The sequence below is a fragment of the Oryx dammah genome, unplaced genomic scaffold (assembly GCF_014754425.2).
Source record: "Oryx dammah isolate SB20612 unplaced genomic scaffold, SCBI_Odam_1.1 HiC_scaffold_9, whole genome shotgun sequence".
Classification (NCBI taxonomy): domain Eukaryota; kingdom Metazoa; phylum Chordata; class Mammalia; order Artiodactyla; family Bovidae; genus Oryx; species Oryx dammah.
Window position 1 is genome coordinate 22,872,768 of NW_024070193.1, and position 17,102 is coordinate 22,889,869.

General features: G+C 48.2%; 1 protein-coding gene across 2 annotated transcripts in view; it reads left to right on the forward strand.

The window, feature by feature from the left end:
* Positions 1-16,748, forward strand: part of ATXN7 (ataxin 7) — a 142,865-nt gene extending 126,117 nt beyond the window's left edge. For both annotated transcript variants that reach the window (XM_040246571.1, XM_040246572.1), the window contains 4 exons: positions 2,741-3,006; positions 4,449-4,647; positions 4,957-5,078; positions 9,166-16,748. In XM_040246571.1, the coding sequence (XP_040102505.1) occupies positions 2,741-3,006; positions 4,449-4,647; positions 4,957-5,078; positions 9,166-10,213 (1,635 nt within the window). In that variant the 3' untranslated portion in view covers positions 10,214-16,748. The remainder of the gene's footprint in view (positions 1-2,740; positions 3,007-4,448; positions 4,648-4,956; positions 5,079-9,165) is intronic.
* Positions 16,749-17,102: the final 354 nt, after the last annotated feature.

Below are 17,102 nucleotides of genomic sequence, written 5' to 3' on the forward strand. Positions count from 1 at the left end.
CTCTCTCCACTCTCTCCCTGCCTACCTGACTCTCAGCCACATAGATTTCTCAGTGTTGTGATAACTGTGGTTAGTGAAGGATGCTTACTTCACCCAGGATGCTCTTCTTTAATTATCTATGAGGCATGCTGATGAACCAAAAGCTTTATCAACTCTCAGTTCTTCTTCCTGAACCTTCAGTGGCTTTTGTGGCTCCTGCCTTTTTCTCCCATCTTTTCAAGTTGTGCTTGCCCTTCATGTGTGCTGTTAAGGGGTCTTGACGGTCTAGCAGGGTGCTTAGCCTCTTTTTGCATTCGTATGTATCCTCACCCAGGCGGGGCATGAGTGCAGCATAGAACTGGCGGAGGATACAGCATGGCGACTGGCCTGACTGGCACAGACGCCCATGCTTTGTTCTCGTGGTCTGTTGGCCAGTGCATCTCCCTTTCCCCTCCTCTCTTAAGCCGTGGGGCTGAACGCGCTTGAGCGCCTCAGCTCAGTGTGCCCCGGCTGCTGTCCAGGTCTCTGTTAGGCTGAGGACACTGTCTGCTCTCCTGGCTGTCAGGGCATCTGCCGCTGCCCACTCCTGTCATTCTGTCGTCTGCCTGCCGCCATCACTATCCCTCCTCACTTCCTCATCTGTCCAGTGTTCTGTGTCCTTGCACTTTCATACACGTAGACCTGGTAGAACTGTTTCTCCGTGTAGAAACAGTTACTGCACACGCATGTGGTCACAGACCTCCCTCTGGGCCTCACGATGCAGGCTTGAACAAGGCCTGGCTCCTACCCTTAATGGTAAAAGTTACCTCTGATGAGTAATAAGGAGAGCCCAGGGTAGTCGCAGTCTTCACTAGGGGAACTGAGTGGGGGAGGCTCCTTCACCTTAGGACTACTAGGCTGAACTTCTTGGGGTTTGTCTGGGCAGAAAAGGGGTGGAAGAAACAGCGGAGACAATTGGTGTGAAGGCTGTTGGAGGAGAGCAGAGCAAACAGCTTAGGGTCTCCAGGGCAGCCTGGGGGTGGGCAGGAGACGGAGGAAGCAGCAGCTGGTGCCAGAGGCATGGCGATCAGGGAGCCAGGCCCCGGGCCGCCTCACAGTGGGTCTTTATCTGTGGGCTTCAGACAGTTCCCAGAGAGTTCTGATGGGCAGCATCAAAACTGTTGTAATCAGACAGTTGTAATTACAGTTGTAGTCAGACGGTTCTTCAGAGCCCAGTGGAAATGCTATTTACTCTTCAAACCAAGCTTGGGAAATATCCATCATCTCTGCCTACTTTCTTCACTCAGTCTTGCCATGCTGGGCACCAGGGGATGCTCAGAGATGAGTGGCTTCTTCATCATCTGTCTGGAGAGACGGGCAGGTGGACCAGTGACATCGTACATTCATGAGCTCATTCAGCGCGTATTGGAGGGCCCTTATTTGTATCTGCTTTTTGTTTGAGGCATTGATGGCGTGCCAGGTGCTGTCCTGGGTGTCTGTACAGCGCTGAACAAGACAGAGGTTCTTGGCTTCATTTGGGTTACTTTCGGATATGTTACATATTAAAGAAAAACAAGTAAAAAAAAATTTTTTTAAGCCCTACTCCTGTTTCTAACTATCTGTGCCAGGTTACATTTGAGCAGACGTAGTTGCAGTGTGACTGATAAGGACTAGGTTATGTTACTGAATTGCAAAAGGGCATGAGAAGTCTAACTGTCCTTAATCCTTCACACGGTAGCAGACATGAAAGCCTGGAGGGCAGCGTACTTGTATAACGTGTGGACAGTGAGCACACAAAAACAATCATTGGTAGTACTGGGGTGACATGGATGAGGGAAGGCCTTGACTCGCTCCTATTTGGGAGATGTTATTTGGGCCTCTGTGGTTAGTTGGCGCCTTGCATTTTTTTTTTTTTTAAACCGACAGGGGTCCTGACATTAAGGAGTGGTCAGGTTTACTTGACCTTTCTTCTTCTCAAGAGTAATTCCAAATTTCTAAAGATGTGACCATTTTTGACTCTGAGATTACACATTGTCTCCAGTTCCAAAAATGCTGCCTGTCCCATTTTCTTGATTTCCATAGTGAGTGCATGTTCACGGGGTTTCGCGCTGCTGTGCATCTTTTCCTGTTCACAGTCTGTCTGCTCTTGGATTCACACTCTTTAATTCCCAGATCTCCCTCTGCCGCATCAGCCCGTTTCTAGGGTGCCTTGAGCCGCTTCCTCTGTCCTTATGACATTGTCACTGGAATAAAGAAGCAGTTGTATTTAAGTTTTACTCTCTGGCAGTTACTGAAAGACTTCCTGATACATGTTTTATGGGATGTATTATCCCATAAAAGGGAAGTGTTTCTTCCCTTTTAATACTGAAAACTCTAAGTGGCCCAAGAAGAGACTTTCTAATAGAGCTGGTGACAGTCCTGATCAATGAATTGCTCCAGTGACACAGAACTTAAGGACCTGTCACCTGTTTGTATCGACTGTCTGCCCCTCAGTTACACGTCGGGTGGCATGGTTGACTTTTTTTTCTTTCTTCTGATGGAAGTGACATCACCAGATTCTTATGCATTTGGAGCCTGGAATATCTGCTTCTAGCTTTAAAAAAAAAAGTAAAATTCATACTCTTAAGGTTTTTCCCTTATCAAATGCCAGGCAGCCTTTGATAATGCTAACGGTCTAGATTGCTTTTTTATTGGCATTGGTGTTCTTTGATATATGACGTTAAAAAATTATTAATGACATCCCTCCATTTCTCTTTGTTTTGTTGTTGTTTCTGGTGTGTAGACACATTCCTTAACCCAGCGGAGGGCTGTCCAGGGTAGAAGAAAACGATTCGACGTGTTGTTAGCAGAGCACAAAAACAAAACCAGGGAAAAGGAATCGATTCGCCATCCGGACTCTCAGCAACCAGCGCAGCCTCTCAGGGACCCACATCCCACCCCTCCTAGAACGTCACAGGAGCCACACCAAAACTCTCACGGAGTGATTCCCTCCGAATCAAAGCCTTTCATAGCTAGTAAACCTAAACCTCACACCCCCAGTCTTCCAAGGTAAGCTGCATCCTGCAGCTCTCTCCCTCCTTCAGAGAACAGATATGCAGCCTGTAGAGTTCTGGTGTGTCATGCTGTCAAGGACAGGCATCAGGCTAGTTGTGAGAAGAGGGCGTGTTTTCTAATTGGGTTTTATTTTAAGAGGAAAAAAAAAATTGTTCATCAGTGAGTTTCGACCAGGGCTCTTCGTGGCCAAACACGAGCAGCAGAGTACAGCTGGGGCTTCCTGCTCCAAGTGCGTGTCTCCTGACCCCGCAGAGCAAGGCTGAAGCCCGGGTCCTGCCTGTAATAGCGAGGTGGACACCTCACATGCTTCTGGCACCAATTTCCCATTTGTGTGTCTTGCTTCTTGCAAAATACAGCAGAAGGGATTCTTGCTAGGGCTAGGCATTGAGCCTGAGTTTTTATAACATCTGTTTACATATATCTTCATTCATTTGGGACTCTGGCCGGAGTGCACGCTAGGCTTTGGAGCTGTGCAGTGAGCAACAGGTCAGAACTTAGCCACATCCCTCAGACACAGTGATGGTGGGCTGAGTATATGCCATTTAACCAAGTTCAAGTAAAGGACTTCATATCCTGAGAGAAGGGAGAAAGGCACAGATACGGAGGGTCTTGTGTCTCGACCATCAGTAGTGAGGCCTTCTGCTTAGGAAAGTGCCGACCCTTGGCTGCTGTTGCTTAATTAACCATTTCCCCTCACATGTCTGATTCTTGAAATGGTCGCATGAGGGGTGGAAGTGCCTCCCTATGGAAACCTGAGTGTATGCCTGAGCCTGTCCCCACATGAGCCCCTTGGTTCTAAATAGCACAGTGGAGGGGTGTTCTGAGCAGGTGCCCCAGAATGTGCCCAGGGCCAGGCCGCTGATCCTTAGCAAGTCCGTCCTTTGGCCACCTTTTCATTAAAGTGTCACCATCTAAAACAAAGTGGGCTTAACTCTAGAAACATCAAGCCTTTCTGTGTTGGCAAAGCACACTACTGTCCATGAGTCACACATTCCAGATTACCCACATCAACCCACCTTCTTTTATCACCTCCTGTCCCTGTTAAGTTATTTTAGAGCATGTTACCTGTAATTTCATTGGTCACCTTAGTAACCCAGTTCTAAGTGAAATTTGAAGAGGAATCAAAGAAAGAATTTGCTTAAGTTCCACATACATTTGCCCTTTTTGGGGGAGATTAGGAGGACCAGGTGGGAAGGAGAATGGCTGTAAGCGACTTTGATTAGACCTGGCAGAAAGCTCCATTTGACATCGTGCAGTTCAGGAGAGAGACCCCTTCGCTCCAGGCACCCGGGATCTGTGTCTGTGTCCCCAAGGGCTAGTGGTGGCACCCAGAGCTCCCCTGGTGGTTTTGGATACATGGTTGTATCTGAGTCGAGGCGGCTGATTCCCAGACATGTGGTGTGATCTGATCAGTGCTGCACTTTCTGCTCACCAAGGCCTCCAGGCTGCCCTGCTCAGCAAGGTGGGAGTGTCCCCATTGACCCTCCTCCAGTCCATGAGTCTCCACACCCTCCCCTGCCTGCCACTGAGCCAGCTTCTCGGTTATCCAGTGAGGAGGGAGAAGGCGATGACAAAGAAGAGTCTGTTGAAAAACTGGACTGTCATTATTCAGGTCATCATCCTCAGCCAGCATCTGTAAGTTCCACACCCGCCCCCGTGCCTACCCTCCTCACGCAGCAGGGACAGGGCAGTGCCAGGGGGCATACCGGAGACCGCAGCATGCCCTCATCTTTACGGGTCGCCCCGAGGCGGCATGCTCTCGGCTGGGCGCGTCTGCTGCTGCTCCCAGCCTCTTCCATGATGCATATGAAGGGCTTGGCATTGCCACGTTCATGCTTCACAGCCCACGGTCCTCAGTCAGTGCTGTCTGTCCCGACCTATCCTTCCCGGGGCCGTGCACCCTCGGAGTCCGCGAGCCCAAGCGTGTGCTTGCTTTCTTTGCAGTTTTGCACATTCGGGAGCCGGCAGATTGGAAGAGGCTATTACGTGTTTGACTCCAGGTGGAACCGGCTTCGCTGCGCCCTCAACCTCATGGTGGAGAAGCATCTGAACGCGCAGCTGTGGAAGTGAGTGCCTGTCCACCACCTCTGGGGTGGGTGGGGCCTCGGGGCTGCGTCTTCTTCATTCCTTACGGGGCTGATTGAAGGGAGCTTGTCCTCTCTCTGATGAATGTGAGGGCTTGACCAGCCCTGGAGGAAGGGCCTTCATCATCCATCCATGCACGCCTACAGCAAATGAGTCTCTTTCTTGGTCCTGGGGTTTTAGGCCGGGGGGCTCCCAGGTGGGTGGAGCTCAGGTTCTAGGACAGGGAGAAACGTGAAAGCCAGTCAGCAGAAAACAGACATCATAGCTTGTCTTGAGAGAGAATAACAGAAATGCTTATAATCTGTATCTCTTATTGAGATTACTGTGGGCCAGACACCGTAGCAAATACAGTTTTCACAGCTCCAGGCCAGATGGCTTCATGGAGAACCTATGTGAAGGGGCCCTTGAGCTGAAATGAGTGATTAACAAAGAGTAGTCATGGCACGGGCGAGGAGGAGTGGGTTCCATGCAAGGAGAGCGGTGCATATGAAGGTCTTAAGTCAGAAAAGAACGTGGCTTATTTGAGAATGAGCGAGGAGTCTCTTGGAACAGAGGAGATCCTAGAGGTCGGATGACACCAATTTAGAGCCCTGGGGAAAAGGGTTTCAGGCAAAGGAGGTGTTTGCTCTGGCTTTCAATTGAAAGTAAGGTGATCATGTTGTATGGCCTTACACATTCTCCTGTTTCCCCAATGTGATTTTAAGTTGAAGAGGAGTTCCATGGCCCCAAAAGTTTATTAACCCAGTCTTTCTGAAAGGAAAGTTTTTGTTATTGCAGGACTTCTCAGAGCCTTTAATGAGTGCTGTCCATTGTAACTTTCAAAACATAGGATGATATCATATATAATGTAGACTGTCTGTCAGGCTCTTGTGACCTGGGAACCTGTTTTAGGGGAGCATCTGGGAGACTAGTGTTGGACTGAACCGACTTTGGGAAGCACTGAGCTTTGTTAAGGGGGCTGTCCAGTAGTACATAGTCATCCCACATCCTCCCTTTGGGCGTTATTTACCCCTAGTGCCTCCCTGAGCAGACTCTACGAGTCCATCTATTTGCCTCTCTGCTTGTGTTTCCTGTTATAGTCAGAGAAAGCTGTCAGAGACCTTGGATAGCCCATGACCCAGAGGACCATCTCTGTGGCCATTAGTGGGGCTTGTATTGTTCATAGTGCAGACCAGCCCCATGGCTGGGTTACTCTGCTTTATTTCATGTTTGTTCCTAGTTCTTACTCGACAAGAGCTCTAATGAAGTAACAGTGCTCTGACCCAGAGACAGATTTGGGCAGTGCTGTTGGGATATTTTTTTGGTGGTGGTAGTGGTGGTGGTGGGGGGGTGGTAGCCTCGGATCAGCAACTTTAAGATGTGTGAAATCTCAGTTTCTTACCTGATGGGACCTGGAGAGCTTACTGAAGTTACAGATCTGTGGGTTTAACATACTCGTCAGGGTTACAGATCTGTGGGTTTAACGTACTTATCAGGGTTTAGAAGAGTCCTAGGGATTCCTCTCCCTGTTGCGTTGATGAGTGGTTTAGGCCAGGGTTTGGGTGAGAGACTTTCAGTTGGTTCTTGGTGGCTCCTGTGGAGAGACACCTTTGCACTGCGATGTCGGAAGTAGCAGTTCCTCTGGCTGACTGCTGTTCCATCTCTCTGCTGTGTCACAGTCTGCCTGCCTTATCAGTCACTTGCTCCCAGTGAGGAGGAAACTTTCTTTCCATTACCGTGACCTTTGATTTTAAAAAATCAGTTCAGCAGAGACAGGCTTCTCAGTGATGAGCTGGCATACAGGCCTGGGGTGGGTAGGAGCTTGGAGAGAGGGGCCAGGCTAGATGCTTGAGGAAACGAGTGTTCTCGACACGGGAGTGAGGGGGGCTGGCGCAGGCAGGCCCTGGGGTTTGCCAGGAGTGGCTCAACACTGCTCAGCAGAGGAGAACTCCTCTTGAGGTGGCGTCTTTGAGGCACTCGAGGAGCCTCCTGCTGTGGTCCGGCACACGCCCTGGCACAGCTGCGCGTCCTCTGTCCTGCGAGGAGCCCCCGGCACTGTCCTGGGCCCTGGTGCTTCGGTCGCTGTGGTAGCCTGGGGGCGCGGGGAAGGCTGTGATGGCAGGGGCTGCCGTCCGCAGTGTGTGGAGGCTCCGGACGGCGGTGAGGGCAGATGCTCTCGCTGACTGCGACCTGCGCGCTCCATCTGCTGTCTGTGCTGTTACCAGGACCACTGTGGCACCAGGGACGGGCTGGGGTGGTTAGCAGGCTTTCATCTGAGTTTTCTTTGTTTTTAATTTTTAAGACCGGCTAAAAAAGGAAAAATGGATACAAAGAGGCACAGAGTAAAACGTTTTACTTCCCCTGATCGCCGTGCTGCTGTTTTCCACTCACTCCTCACAGACAGTTTTATTAGTTGCTTGTATGTCTTTGGGTTTATTCATGCAAACATAGGTCAGTATGACTGCCTATTCTTTTTTTTTTTGGTCTCTTCTTTATGCAAAAGGTAGGAAATGATTTGAAAGAGCTTTTTAATGAGAAACTAGTAATGTCATCCAGAGTCCACATCCCTGCCCCTGTGGAAGCCTTTCCTTTTCCCCAGGTTTGGTTCCGGCAGCCTGGCCTTGAGGCTCCGTCCTCCTAAGCCACCTGGTGGCCATGAGACGCCACTGCACCCAGGGAGCAGGGCCCCTGCACTGAGTTTCAGTCAGGGCTTCTCACAGGTGCCAGTGCCCTAGGGGTCTTGCTGAGATATAAAGGAGGTCTAGGGTGGGGCCCAGGGACTCAGCATTTCCAAAAAGCCTCTCCTGTAATGTCAGTGCTTATCCTTCATGAGTAACATGGGGATAGAAGCCCAGCTTGTCAATCAACCTCAGCATCTGGAGAGATCTAGAAGTGACTAGTGCCTGGACCCGCCCCCCCCCCCCCCCCCATGATCCTGGTGTGGCCTGAAAACCACGGGTGGTTATGATGTGCAGCCATGTTTGGAAGCACAGACTCAGGGTAGGAGCCATACTCTTGCTGGGGGAGGATTTTAAGGCTGGTGTGAACACTTGCAGCTATTTAATTCCTTTCATGAATGGCTATAGTTCTTCTCAAAAATCAGCAAGAGAGATTTGGCAGCGATCTAGGCCAGCTCTCTGACTTGAAGGTTGAGGAGCACTGCTGGTATTTGGGTCAGCCAGAGCTGCCCCGTGAAGTTTGGGGCAGGGCAGTCTTGGCAGTTGACTTCCAGTCAGGCCATTTGCTACCTGAGTGTTAATTATGCTATAGGGCTTTTTGATATTTTGGTGCTTGTTAGATTTTAAAAGTCATAGCTAAAGTAAAAGTAGGGAGGGTCCCTCGTTTGACTGTTTGAATAGATACCCAGATAGTATTATCAGAATCCATTGTCAGAACACTGACCAGAAACCCCCTGAGATCTGGAGCTTCCCAGCTCTTCGGGCAGTTGTCTGGGGCCTGGCAGTTGTTACTGACTCGCTTGTCCTTCCTCTTTCCCCGTTTGTTCATGAGTTCTCTTAGTGTTTGAGTGCCCTTGTGTTCTAGGCACTGTGCTGGATGGACAGTAGAAAATCGGCTGTGAATCGCTCCATCTGCAGAGACACTGGACCGTGATCCTCAGTCACGCTTTTTAAAACTACCAGAGCCTTCCCAAGTCTAGAAAAGGGGCAGAGTGGGAAGTAAGCAAGTTAGGAAGGTCATATTTCCTAAGAAAGTGATGATGGGCCAAAACGGAAGGATGAGCAGCAGTTGGGGTGGCAGTGTCTCAGGCAGAAGATGCATAAGGTCTAGCGTCATGACCTGGTTTAGGAAGAAGGAAGACCAGTAGCCAGAACCGGGGCGCTCGGGGTGCCGGATGGAAGGGTGTGGTATGAACCCACCTGTGGCCCCAGCGCATGGACTTAAGGCCAGTGTTCTCAGAGCACAGCAAAGCGAGAAGAATTTGAAGTGGCACTCCTTGTGGCTCAGCATCTGGGCGCAGTCCCTCTGACCCAGGGCTGTATTCGGTGCCAGAGGTGAAGGAGGTCTCCTCCTGAAAGCTTCCACGAAGGGCCATGGTGGATGCTGCTCATGCCCTCTTCTGTTTTGCAGGAAGATCCCGCCCGTTCCCAGTACCACGTCGCCCGTGTCCACACGTGTTCCTCACCGGACAAACTCTGTGCCGACGTCACACTGTGGGGTTAGCTACCTGGCAGCAGCCACCGTGTCGCCTTCCCCCGTCCCGCTCTCGTCCACCTGCGTCTCCCCCAGCAGTAAGTCGGTCCCAGCTCACGGAACCACCCTGAACGCCCAGCCCGCCGCCTCCGGGGCTGTGGACCCTGTGAGCAGTATGCAGTCCAGACAAGTGTCTTCCTCCTCCTCCTCCTCCTCCCCCTCCACGCCCTCCGGCCTGTCCTCCGTGCCCTCTTCTCCCATGGCCCGGAAACCTCAGAAGCTGAAATCCAGCAAGTCTTTGCGGCCCAAGGATTCTTCTGGTAACAGCACGAACTGTCACAATGCCAGTAGCAGTGCCGGCGGCGGCTCAGGAAAGAAACGCAAAAACAGCTCCCCACTGTTAGTTCCCTCGTCCTCCTCCTCAGCATCCTCGTCCTCTTCTTCTCATTCCATGGAGTCTTTTAGGAAAAACTGCGTGGCTCACTCGGGACCTCCCCACCCCGCAGCAGTAGCGTCTGCCCCGGGCATCAGCCTCAACTGCGTGGTCAGCCGAGCGAACTCGGTGGGTGGCCGGCACGAGCAGCCGGGCTGCCGGGGCACCCCCAGCGGGAACCCCTGCGAGTCCATCAAGAGGATGAGCGTGATGGTCAACAGCGGCGATTCCACACTCTCCCTCGGCCCCTTCGTGCACCAGGCCGGCAGCGAGCTACCCGTCAACTCCCACGGCGCCTACCCGCACTCACACACTCCTCTGGACAAACTCCTAGGAAAGAAAAGAAAGTGCTCACCCGGCTCGAGCAGTGTCAACAGCAGCGGCGGCAGCAGCAAGCCCACCAAGGTGGCCAGACTGCCGGCCATGAACAACGTCCACACGAAACACGCGGGCCCCAGCCCGGGGGCCCCGGGGCTTACGAACAGCTCCCTCCTCCATCAGGTAGGACAGGGCCTGGGGCCCCCGTGGGGAAGCCCGTGGCCTCTCCCTTGACATGGTTGATCAACTCAGAGATCTGTGCGGTCGGTTTGGTGGGTTTGCCTAAAAGCAAGTGTCCGGCTTCACGGTGTCTTTTAAGAAAAGGCCGAGTTGAAGGCCAGATGAAGGTCACACGGGCGCCTCTCTGCCAGACTCTGTGATGACTCGGAAGATGCTCCTGGCTGAGGAGACCACACCAAGTGCATTTCAGCAGCTGGGGTGGTGGACACCGTCCTGCGTGACGGTGGGGCCCTCCCTGTCCTGGAGCACAGTCCTCTCGTACGTTTTTCTGAAGAAAGCTGGGCGAAAATCAAGCTGGTATAGAAAGGGATGATTTAAATTCGAAAAAGGCTGTTATATTTTTCCCATCAAAGAGTTTCAGGTTTTCTTGTCAATTCCCCCCCTCTGTGTTCTCCTCCCTGTTTTCCAAGGAGGCAGGGAAGCAGAATTTCACTATGGCAGAGCAGAAGACTGATATCTCATTGACGTTAACAGATTGAAAAGAAACCTGCATGTGACCTGTTTCTAGAAAAGGGCTTGTCGGGCGTCGGGTTCATTGCTGACTGTGGTTTTTCTGGCTGTGTCTTGTCTCTTCCCCACTCCTCCTCCGGCTGCTGTTTGCCCCTGTCGCCAGTCCCTCCACCTTCCTCCTCCTCCTGTCCAGCTCCTCTCTCATCTTGTCGTTTCATTCAGCAGAGTACTTTGTCTTTGTTTACAAGCAGGAATTTCAGCAGTGTCGCCCTCAGAGCTCTGCTTTAAAATATGAGGCTCTTTTTGTTTTGTTTTGTTTTCCCTTCCTCATCTTCAAATCTGAACATAAATGTCAGACTAGAACTTGTCCAGAAAATACCAAGAAGTTTCTTCATGAGACAGAAGTTTCCCTCAGTATATGTGTGAATGAAAACTCGGCGCCAAAGGTGTGGGGAAAATAATGATGCATGAATTTCAGTAGCAGCTGCTTCAATTCTTCTCTTTGAGCCACAAATACATATGGGCTATTGGTGTGTCATTTGGGCCTTTGAACAGGATTCCTGGACAAGTGAAAACTTCTTGATGTGTAGTTTAATGATAAGCATAAAAATGCACTGCAAACACTGTAAGAATCGATCCCTTAGTAATACCCTTGTGAGCATAGTTTGCTGATTCATGTGAATCCTGGGAGGGAAGTCCCACCGCACGTACCCCTGTCACGGAGCGGGCCGTCTTCACACAGAAGCCGCTGCAGACCCGACCGCCCCCGGTGTCGGGGCAAGGTGGAGAACTGGGGAGTGGGCACCTCATCTGCACAGAGCAGCGACTCCCAGAAACTTGCTCTAATTTCAAAGAGAAACTGCGCATCTGAACCTTCATGAGAAATTTCACCATTTTCCAAAGCTCTGTAGTTTTTTTTTTTTTTTTTTTTTCATTTTGTCTTGATCTGATGAAGCCCACACATCTGTCAGCTAAGTTTGGCTCAGGAGCTACCAGTTTGCCACCTCTCATTTCCACCGTCTGAGGAGGACTACGTCCCCCTTGGACAAACAGCCTATGTTTGGGTTCTTTTCCTTAAAAGCAGTTTCTCGTCATGTTTGTATTTGAGAAAGGTTTTTTCTGTGCAGTGGAATATGTTCTATTACACTACACAAACTCGGTGGGCGGGGGGTATGGGGCATGGCTACAGACCACAGGATGGACAAACTGCCCAAAAAAGTATTGCATATTTTTACATCCCTGATCATTTAGCTGCAAGAGGGAATCAGTAGCTTTCTTCAGATTATCAAAGGGACCCATGCCTCCAAAATGCTGTACAGAAGTCTGCTCTTAGACCACTAGGGGCCTGAGCTCGCTCTTCTCCAGGGAGCAGATTTTAGAGCCGAGATAACTGGGCTGGTTTGAGTCTCTTCAACAACAGAATCAGGGGGACCTGCTGGGGAGCCTGGGAGATATTGCTGAGTGCCCGCCCAGCCCCTGAGTCAACTTGTGGGCTCTGCCACCAAGGACCTAAAAATAGCTCACTGCAGGCCAGCGAAGGCCAGAGTCCCCTCTCCCTGCCTCCCCTCCGCCTTGGGTGTGAGCTTTCACACCTGTGTGCTGGCCCATTTGACCTTGTTCACATCTCAGTTGACAACCTGGAAAAGCCTCAAGGAAGCAGCATCCGTAAATAGAACCAAAAGGCAAACATGTGAGCCTTTTCTCTAAGCTAGAAACCCAGGCTGCATCCCTTCTGGACTGTTTTCTGAGAGCCAGTCTCTTAGAAGGATTGTGCCCAAGGTCGTTGGAGACTGCTGAAAGCTAAAACCAAGTTCTCTAGCTGCCTGCTCCTGGCACGGCCTGGGCAGAGGAGACATGAGCGGCGCGTGGCCTTGGGAGTACCTTGTTTAGAATCAGGCCAGGGCTGGGGACAGCTGCTTACTTACCTTTCGATGTCTCCGCACCCCCCCTCTTTTTTGAAAGCCAAAGGCCCATCCCTGACAGCTGGAAATAGCATGGGGAGGAATAATGTGGACACTTTTGATGACAAGTTACACCTCCACTCAGCACTCTGGATTCCACAACACCTTTGAGTCTGTTTTCCCAGCCTCCTCTGGGCCTCGAGGGTAGAAATCTGCCGGGCCGTTGTTTTAACAAGGATGCCCCTGAAGCTTTGTCTGTAGCAGTGAGTACTCATTAAAGGACAGTGGATCAAGGCCAGTTACCAAGTTGCTTTTATCAGCGTTAGAGTGGTCTGGACGGCTTGCTGCTATCTGTGAGAAGTTCCTCTCTTGTTGTTGAACCTGAAGCATATCACCAAGCTTCTCTTGGAGGAGGTTGGCTGGCGCAAGTGTCTTGGCAAGAGTGTGACTGTAGTCTTTTCTCCTTCCCTGCCTCCCTCACTCTCCCTGCCTAGATCTTCCCTCACCCTGGCATCTGTAGGTCCCAGGTCCCTCCCCAGCAGTCAGATACCGTAACTGGAGAGACCTCGGGGGGCAAGCAGAGCTGCACCGCGAGCAGCCCTCTGGAGAAGGGAGTCTGGGGCTAGGTGTTAACATCAGGGGTCCGGAATGGAGTGTGCACGTTAGTGTGAGGTGCCGTGATAAAAGAGCCTGGGTTTCCACCCAGCCTTTTGCCAGTAATTCTAGATCAGAAGGCCGTCAGAAGTTTTTCATGTGTGAACTGGTTTTTAAAAGCCATTGATGGCCAGAGAGCAAGGATACACCAGTGTAGAGGCTTACTTTTCATGGTACAAAAGCAATTCTGTGTTGAATTAAAAAAAAAAATGCAGACAATTTTGAGAATGGAAAGCCAAATTTTGGTGGGAGGGGGCAGATAAAAATCACCATGGGGGAAAATTTTCCACGATTTCCAAAGAGATTGATTTTTTTTTTAAACCTTTGTTTTCATGTTAAACAATATGATTAAGCCAGATGTCCTGCCCAGGCTCCTGTTTTTAAAAAATTGCCTTTGTATCATGAAATAACTGGGATGCAGCAGAATCTGTCATTCACCAAGTCACTGGAATACTTAAATGCTTCCAGGGCGCTCTGTGCATTACCCTCACCCTCTTTGGATACCGTCCTGGGACTAGGTGTAAATTTCTGCTTGGAGCGCGCCCCGTGTTGTGCGTATCTACACCCCGTGTCCAGCCACTGCACACGCTTCTGTGGCTGCCACTGAGGTGGGCGGCAGGCACCCCGGGCAGGGTGCAGGTGACGGTGCCCATGTGGAGGTGGCGGGGTGCCCCTGGACACACCTGCCTTCTTGGGATTAATGCCTGTGATCTTCCTGAGGGTTTCAGAGACTACCCACCCACTCCCCACCCACCCAGAATGGTTTTCCTAGTACTTAATCCCCAGAGAAAGAGTTTGATAGGTTAAGGCATCTCTGCCTGAGAAGGTGCCATTGAATTTGAGGGGATGAGCTGGAGTTTTTCAATAGTTGATTCCACCAGCAGCTCCTGAAAGGAGAACCAGGCATTTCGCTTAGAGGAACACAGGAAGTTGCCAAACAACAGGGTAAATTTCCCAAGGCTCTGATCATGGCTCCAGGTAGAGCCAGGACAGAGCCAGTCAGTGCATCTATTTTCCTTACAATTCTTGGGTTACAAACTTCAGATTCAGGGAATTTTCAGTCAACAACAGGTAGAATGAATAAATACTTGGTTACCAGCCTAATAATGTGAATCGCTACAGAATTATTATGTAAGATAACAAAGTTTATGGAGATACTTTAGCTATAAATTGATGTAAAATACTGATTCTTTTTTTAAAGGAAGGGGAGAACAGTATCTTGTTCAGTTATTATGCAATCAATTAGTAAATGTTTTTAAAATGATACTGTAAGAGGGCTTGTAAGAAGAGTGCACAGATGGGCCCATTCGGTATAGTCAGGAGAGGTCGGTTTGGTTTTTCATCCCAGGAGAGGGAGAGAAGGAGGTGAGAGGAAATCAGAACGTACCTAGCTGAGTCCTCAGTGACAAGTGCAATGAGAGCCAAGGGGACTTGATGGTTAGACATAAAGTTGCTGTTAGTGATGGAATTGTAGACAGATCATGTTGTTCCAGAAGATGTGAATAGGACCCATGAGAGAAAGTGGACTCAGAATAATGTAGATATTTAGATAAGCGAATCTTGATCCTTTGATTTCTTAGATTGAGGTTTTAATTTCATTATTGTCTCCCGGTAGTACACAGAGCATCGGGATTAGGAAATTAGCCATTTTGGACTCTGCCTGCCACAAACAGACCTATTCTAAACAGTGCTATTAAATTTTAGACTGTTGTTCAAATATTTTTATTTTCTCCTACAACTACTTTTTATTATAAATGAACAAGTAAGACCATTTAAAACACGGGAGTACAAGTATTTTTTTGAACTAAATTAACTTGCAGAAACCAAATTTGCAGTGGTTGGGTTGTTTCTAGACAGACTTTGGTATCAATTTAAAACCAAGATAATTTTTATATTCTTTCCAATAGAATTTCGTGACAACTCCTGCAGTTTTCTTAACTTACAAAAATAGAAAAAGTGCTGCAATGATGAACAAAGAATTATATGAAAACCTACTTTTGTATCTTTATTTTGGAATTTCTTGTTCTATTATAAATATGGAAGTATCCCTATTTGAGAAGACATATTTTGTTAAAAATGAATTGTACATATTTAAATATGTATTTTTGCACAGGTCTTTTTTTCTGATATCCTGTTTTGGTACAATTGAGATCATCTAGTATTTATTTATTAATTAATAAAAGTAAATACCTTTTTATAATTTGAAGTGGTTCACTGCCAAGCCAATAGTTCTAGGACCTGCCTCCTTTACCATGTAAGGGACGCCTCTGTTCTGTGAAAGTCTTTTGTCCCTTTCAGTGTCTCGGAAGTGGATTCATGCAGATGAAGTGGGCATTGCTTCTCCCTAGTTGCTTGATTTCCCTATAGACTACATGTAACAAGTGACACACTGCTTTTCTTTTGTTATGTGTGAGAGTGAGTGTGTGTGTGCACGCACGCGCATGTGTATGTATGCGCCCCGAGCACACGGGTGTTAGTATGTGATGTGATTAAAACTAATGGGAAAAACACAAAACTGAAAGTGCCTGAACCTAGTTTTAAGCTTAGACAGATTCTTTAAAAAGACTTGAATGTTCAGTTGAACTTTTTTGGAGTTTGCTTTTTCCACCTAAATATTGTTACTTAAATTTTAGGGGAGGAGTTGAAAACCACCAAATGCTGGTAATTTTATAAGGTATTTTAAAATCAAGACCTTTTGGTTCACAGGAATTCAACTGGCGATGAATTGCCCAGTGGCACCAAGGGTTACAAATCTTCTGTCAGCCAGCAACTTACATAGCGTGTCCGTTTTGTTATTCACTCGTGAAATGCAGAGTTTAAAATAGAATCTTTAAAATATTTTGTATTCCAAAAATTATAATACAGAGTACCTCTGAGAACATTGAAAAAAAATGTATAATTTGAAAAAATGTAACTTATAAAGGCAGCTGTCTTCCTGCAAGAGTTCTGTTGCCAAGGATTTTCTTAATGTCTGTCATTCTGTCCTGCAGTGGGGGGGGGGCCCCCCGCGGAGTTGGGCTTTGGAAAAATGATTGTTAAAAGTTTCATTATGTTTAGCAGAAAAATAATCATTTTTACATTTTGTGTAAAACCTTTTACATTTTCCGATCATTTAAATGAGCACTACATACTGTCAGTGTGAGTGTAGGGCCTTGAAAGCATTTTGCCGGTTTCTTTCTTTTTTTTTCCCCCTTTGAGCTTGGTTATAAAAGCAATCTCCTGTTTAAAATGTGTGAATAGTTTGATCATTTGTACACATAATCAAGAGCATCTCAGCTGGACTTTTTGTTGGCTGCTGTATAGAACATGAACAAATGTCAAGGGATAGAAGATTACTTTGGATATTTAAAAGAGAAGAAATATATAGTCTATTTGTTTTGTAACAAGTTCTGTAAATAAAATAATTTATACTATTTATAAGAAAAGTTGTGCTTTGCTTTATGAGAAATTAGTTTGTGGAACAAACATGTTAATGGGCAATAAAACTAGGATTTCTCAATAAATAAGGTTGGCTGCATGAAATATTTTACATGTTTCTGCCTCGTTGTGATCCTGAACCTCTTCCAATCTAGTCTGACTCTTCATTTTTAACATCAGACACCCTTGGAAAGCCCCTTCCTTCAGCTTCCCTTCCATGCAAGCTACAAACTTTAAGGGCTTAAGATGTTTCCCTTCTTGGGTACAAAACTTCATCTTGGGTAAATTAATAACTGGGTAAACAGTGACAACTGAATTCTTGCCCTGTAGGTTTGTCAGCAGAAGGAAATCGATAGGTTGAGAAATGCATCCTATTTGTATTATTTGATGGCATGTGGTCAGTTTTGATTACAGGTAAGTCTCTGTGTGTGTGTATTTAATTTTTATTTTATATTGGAGTA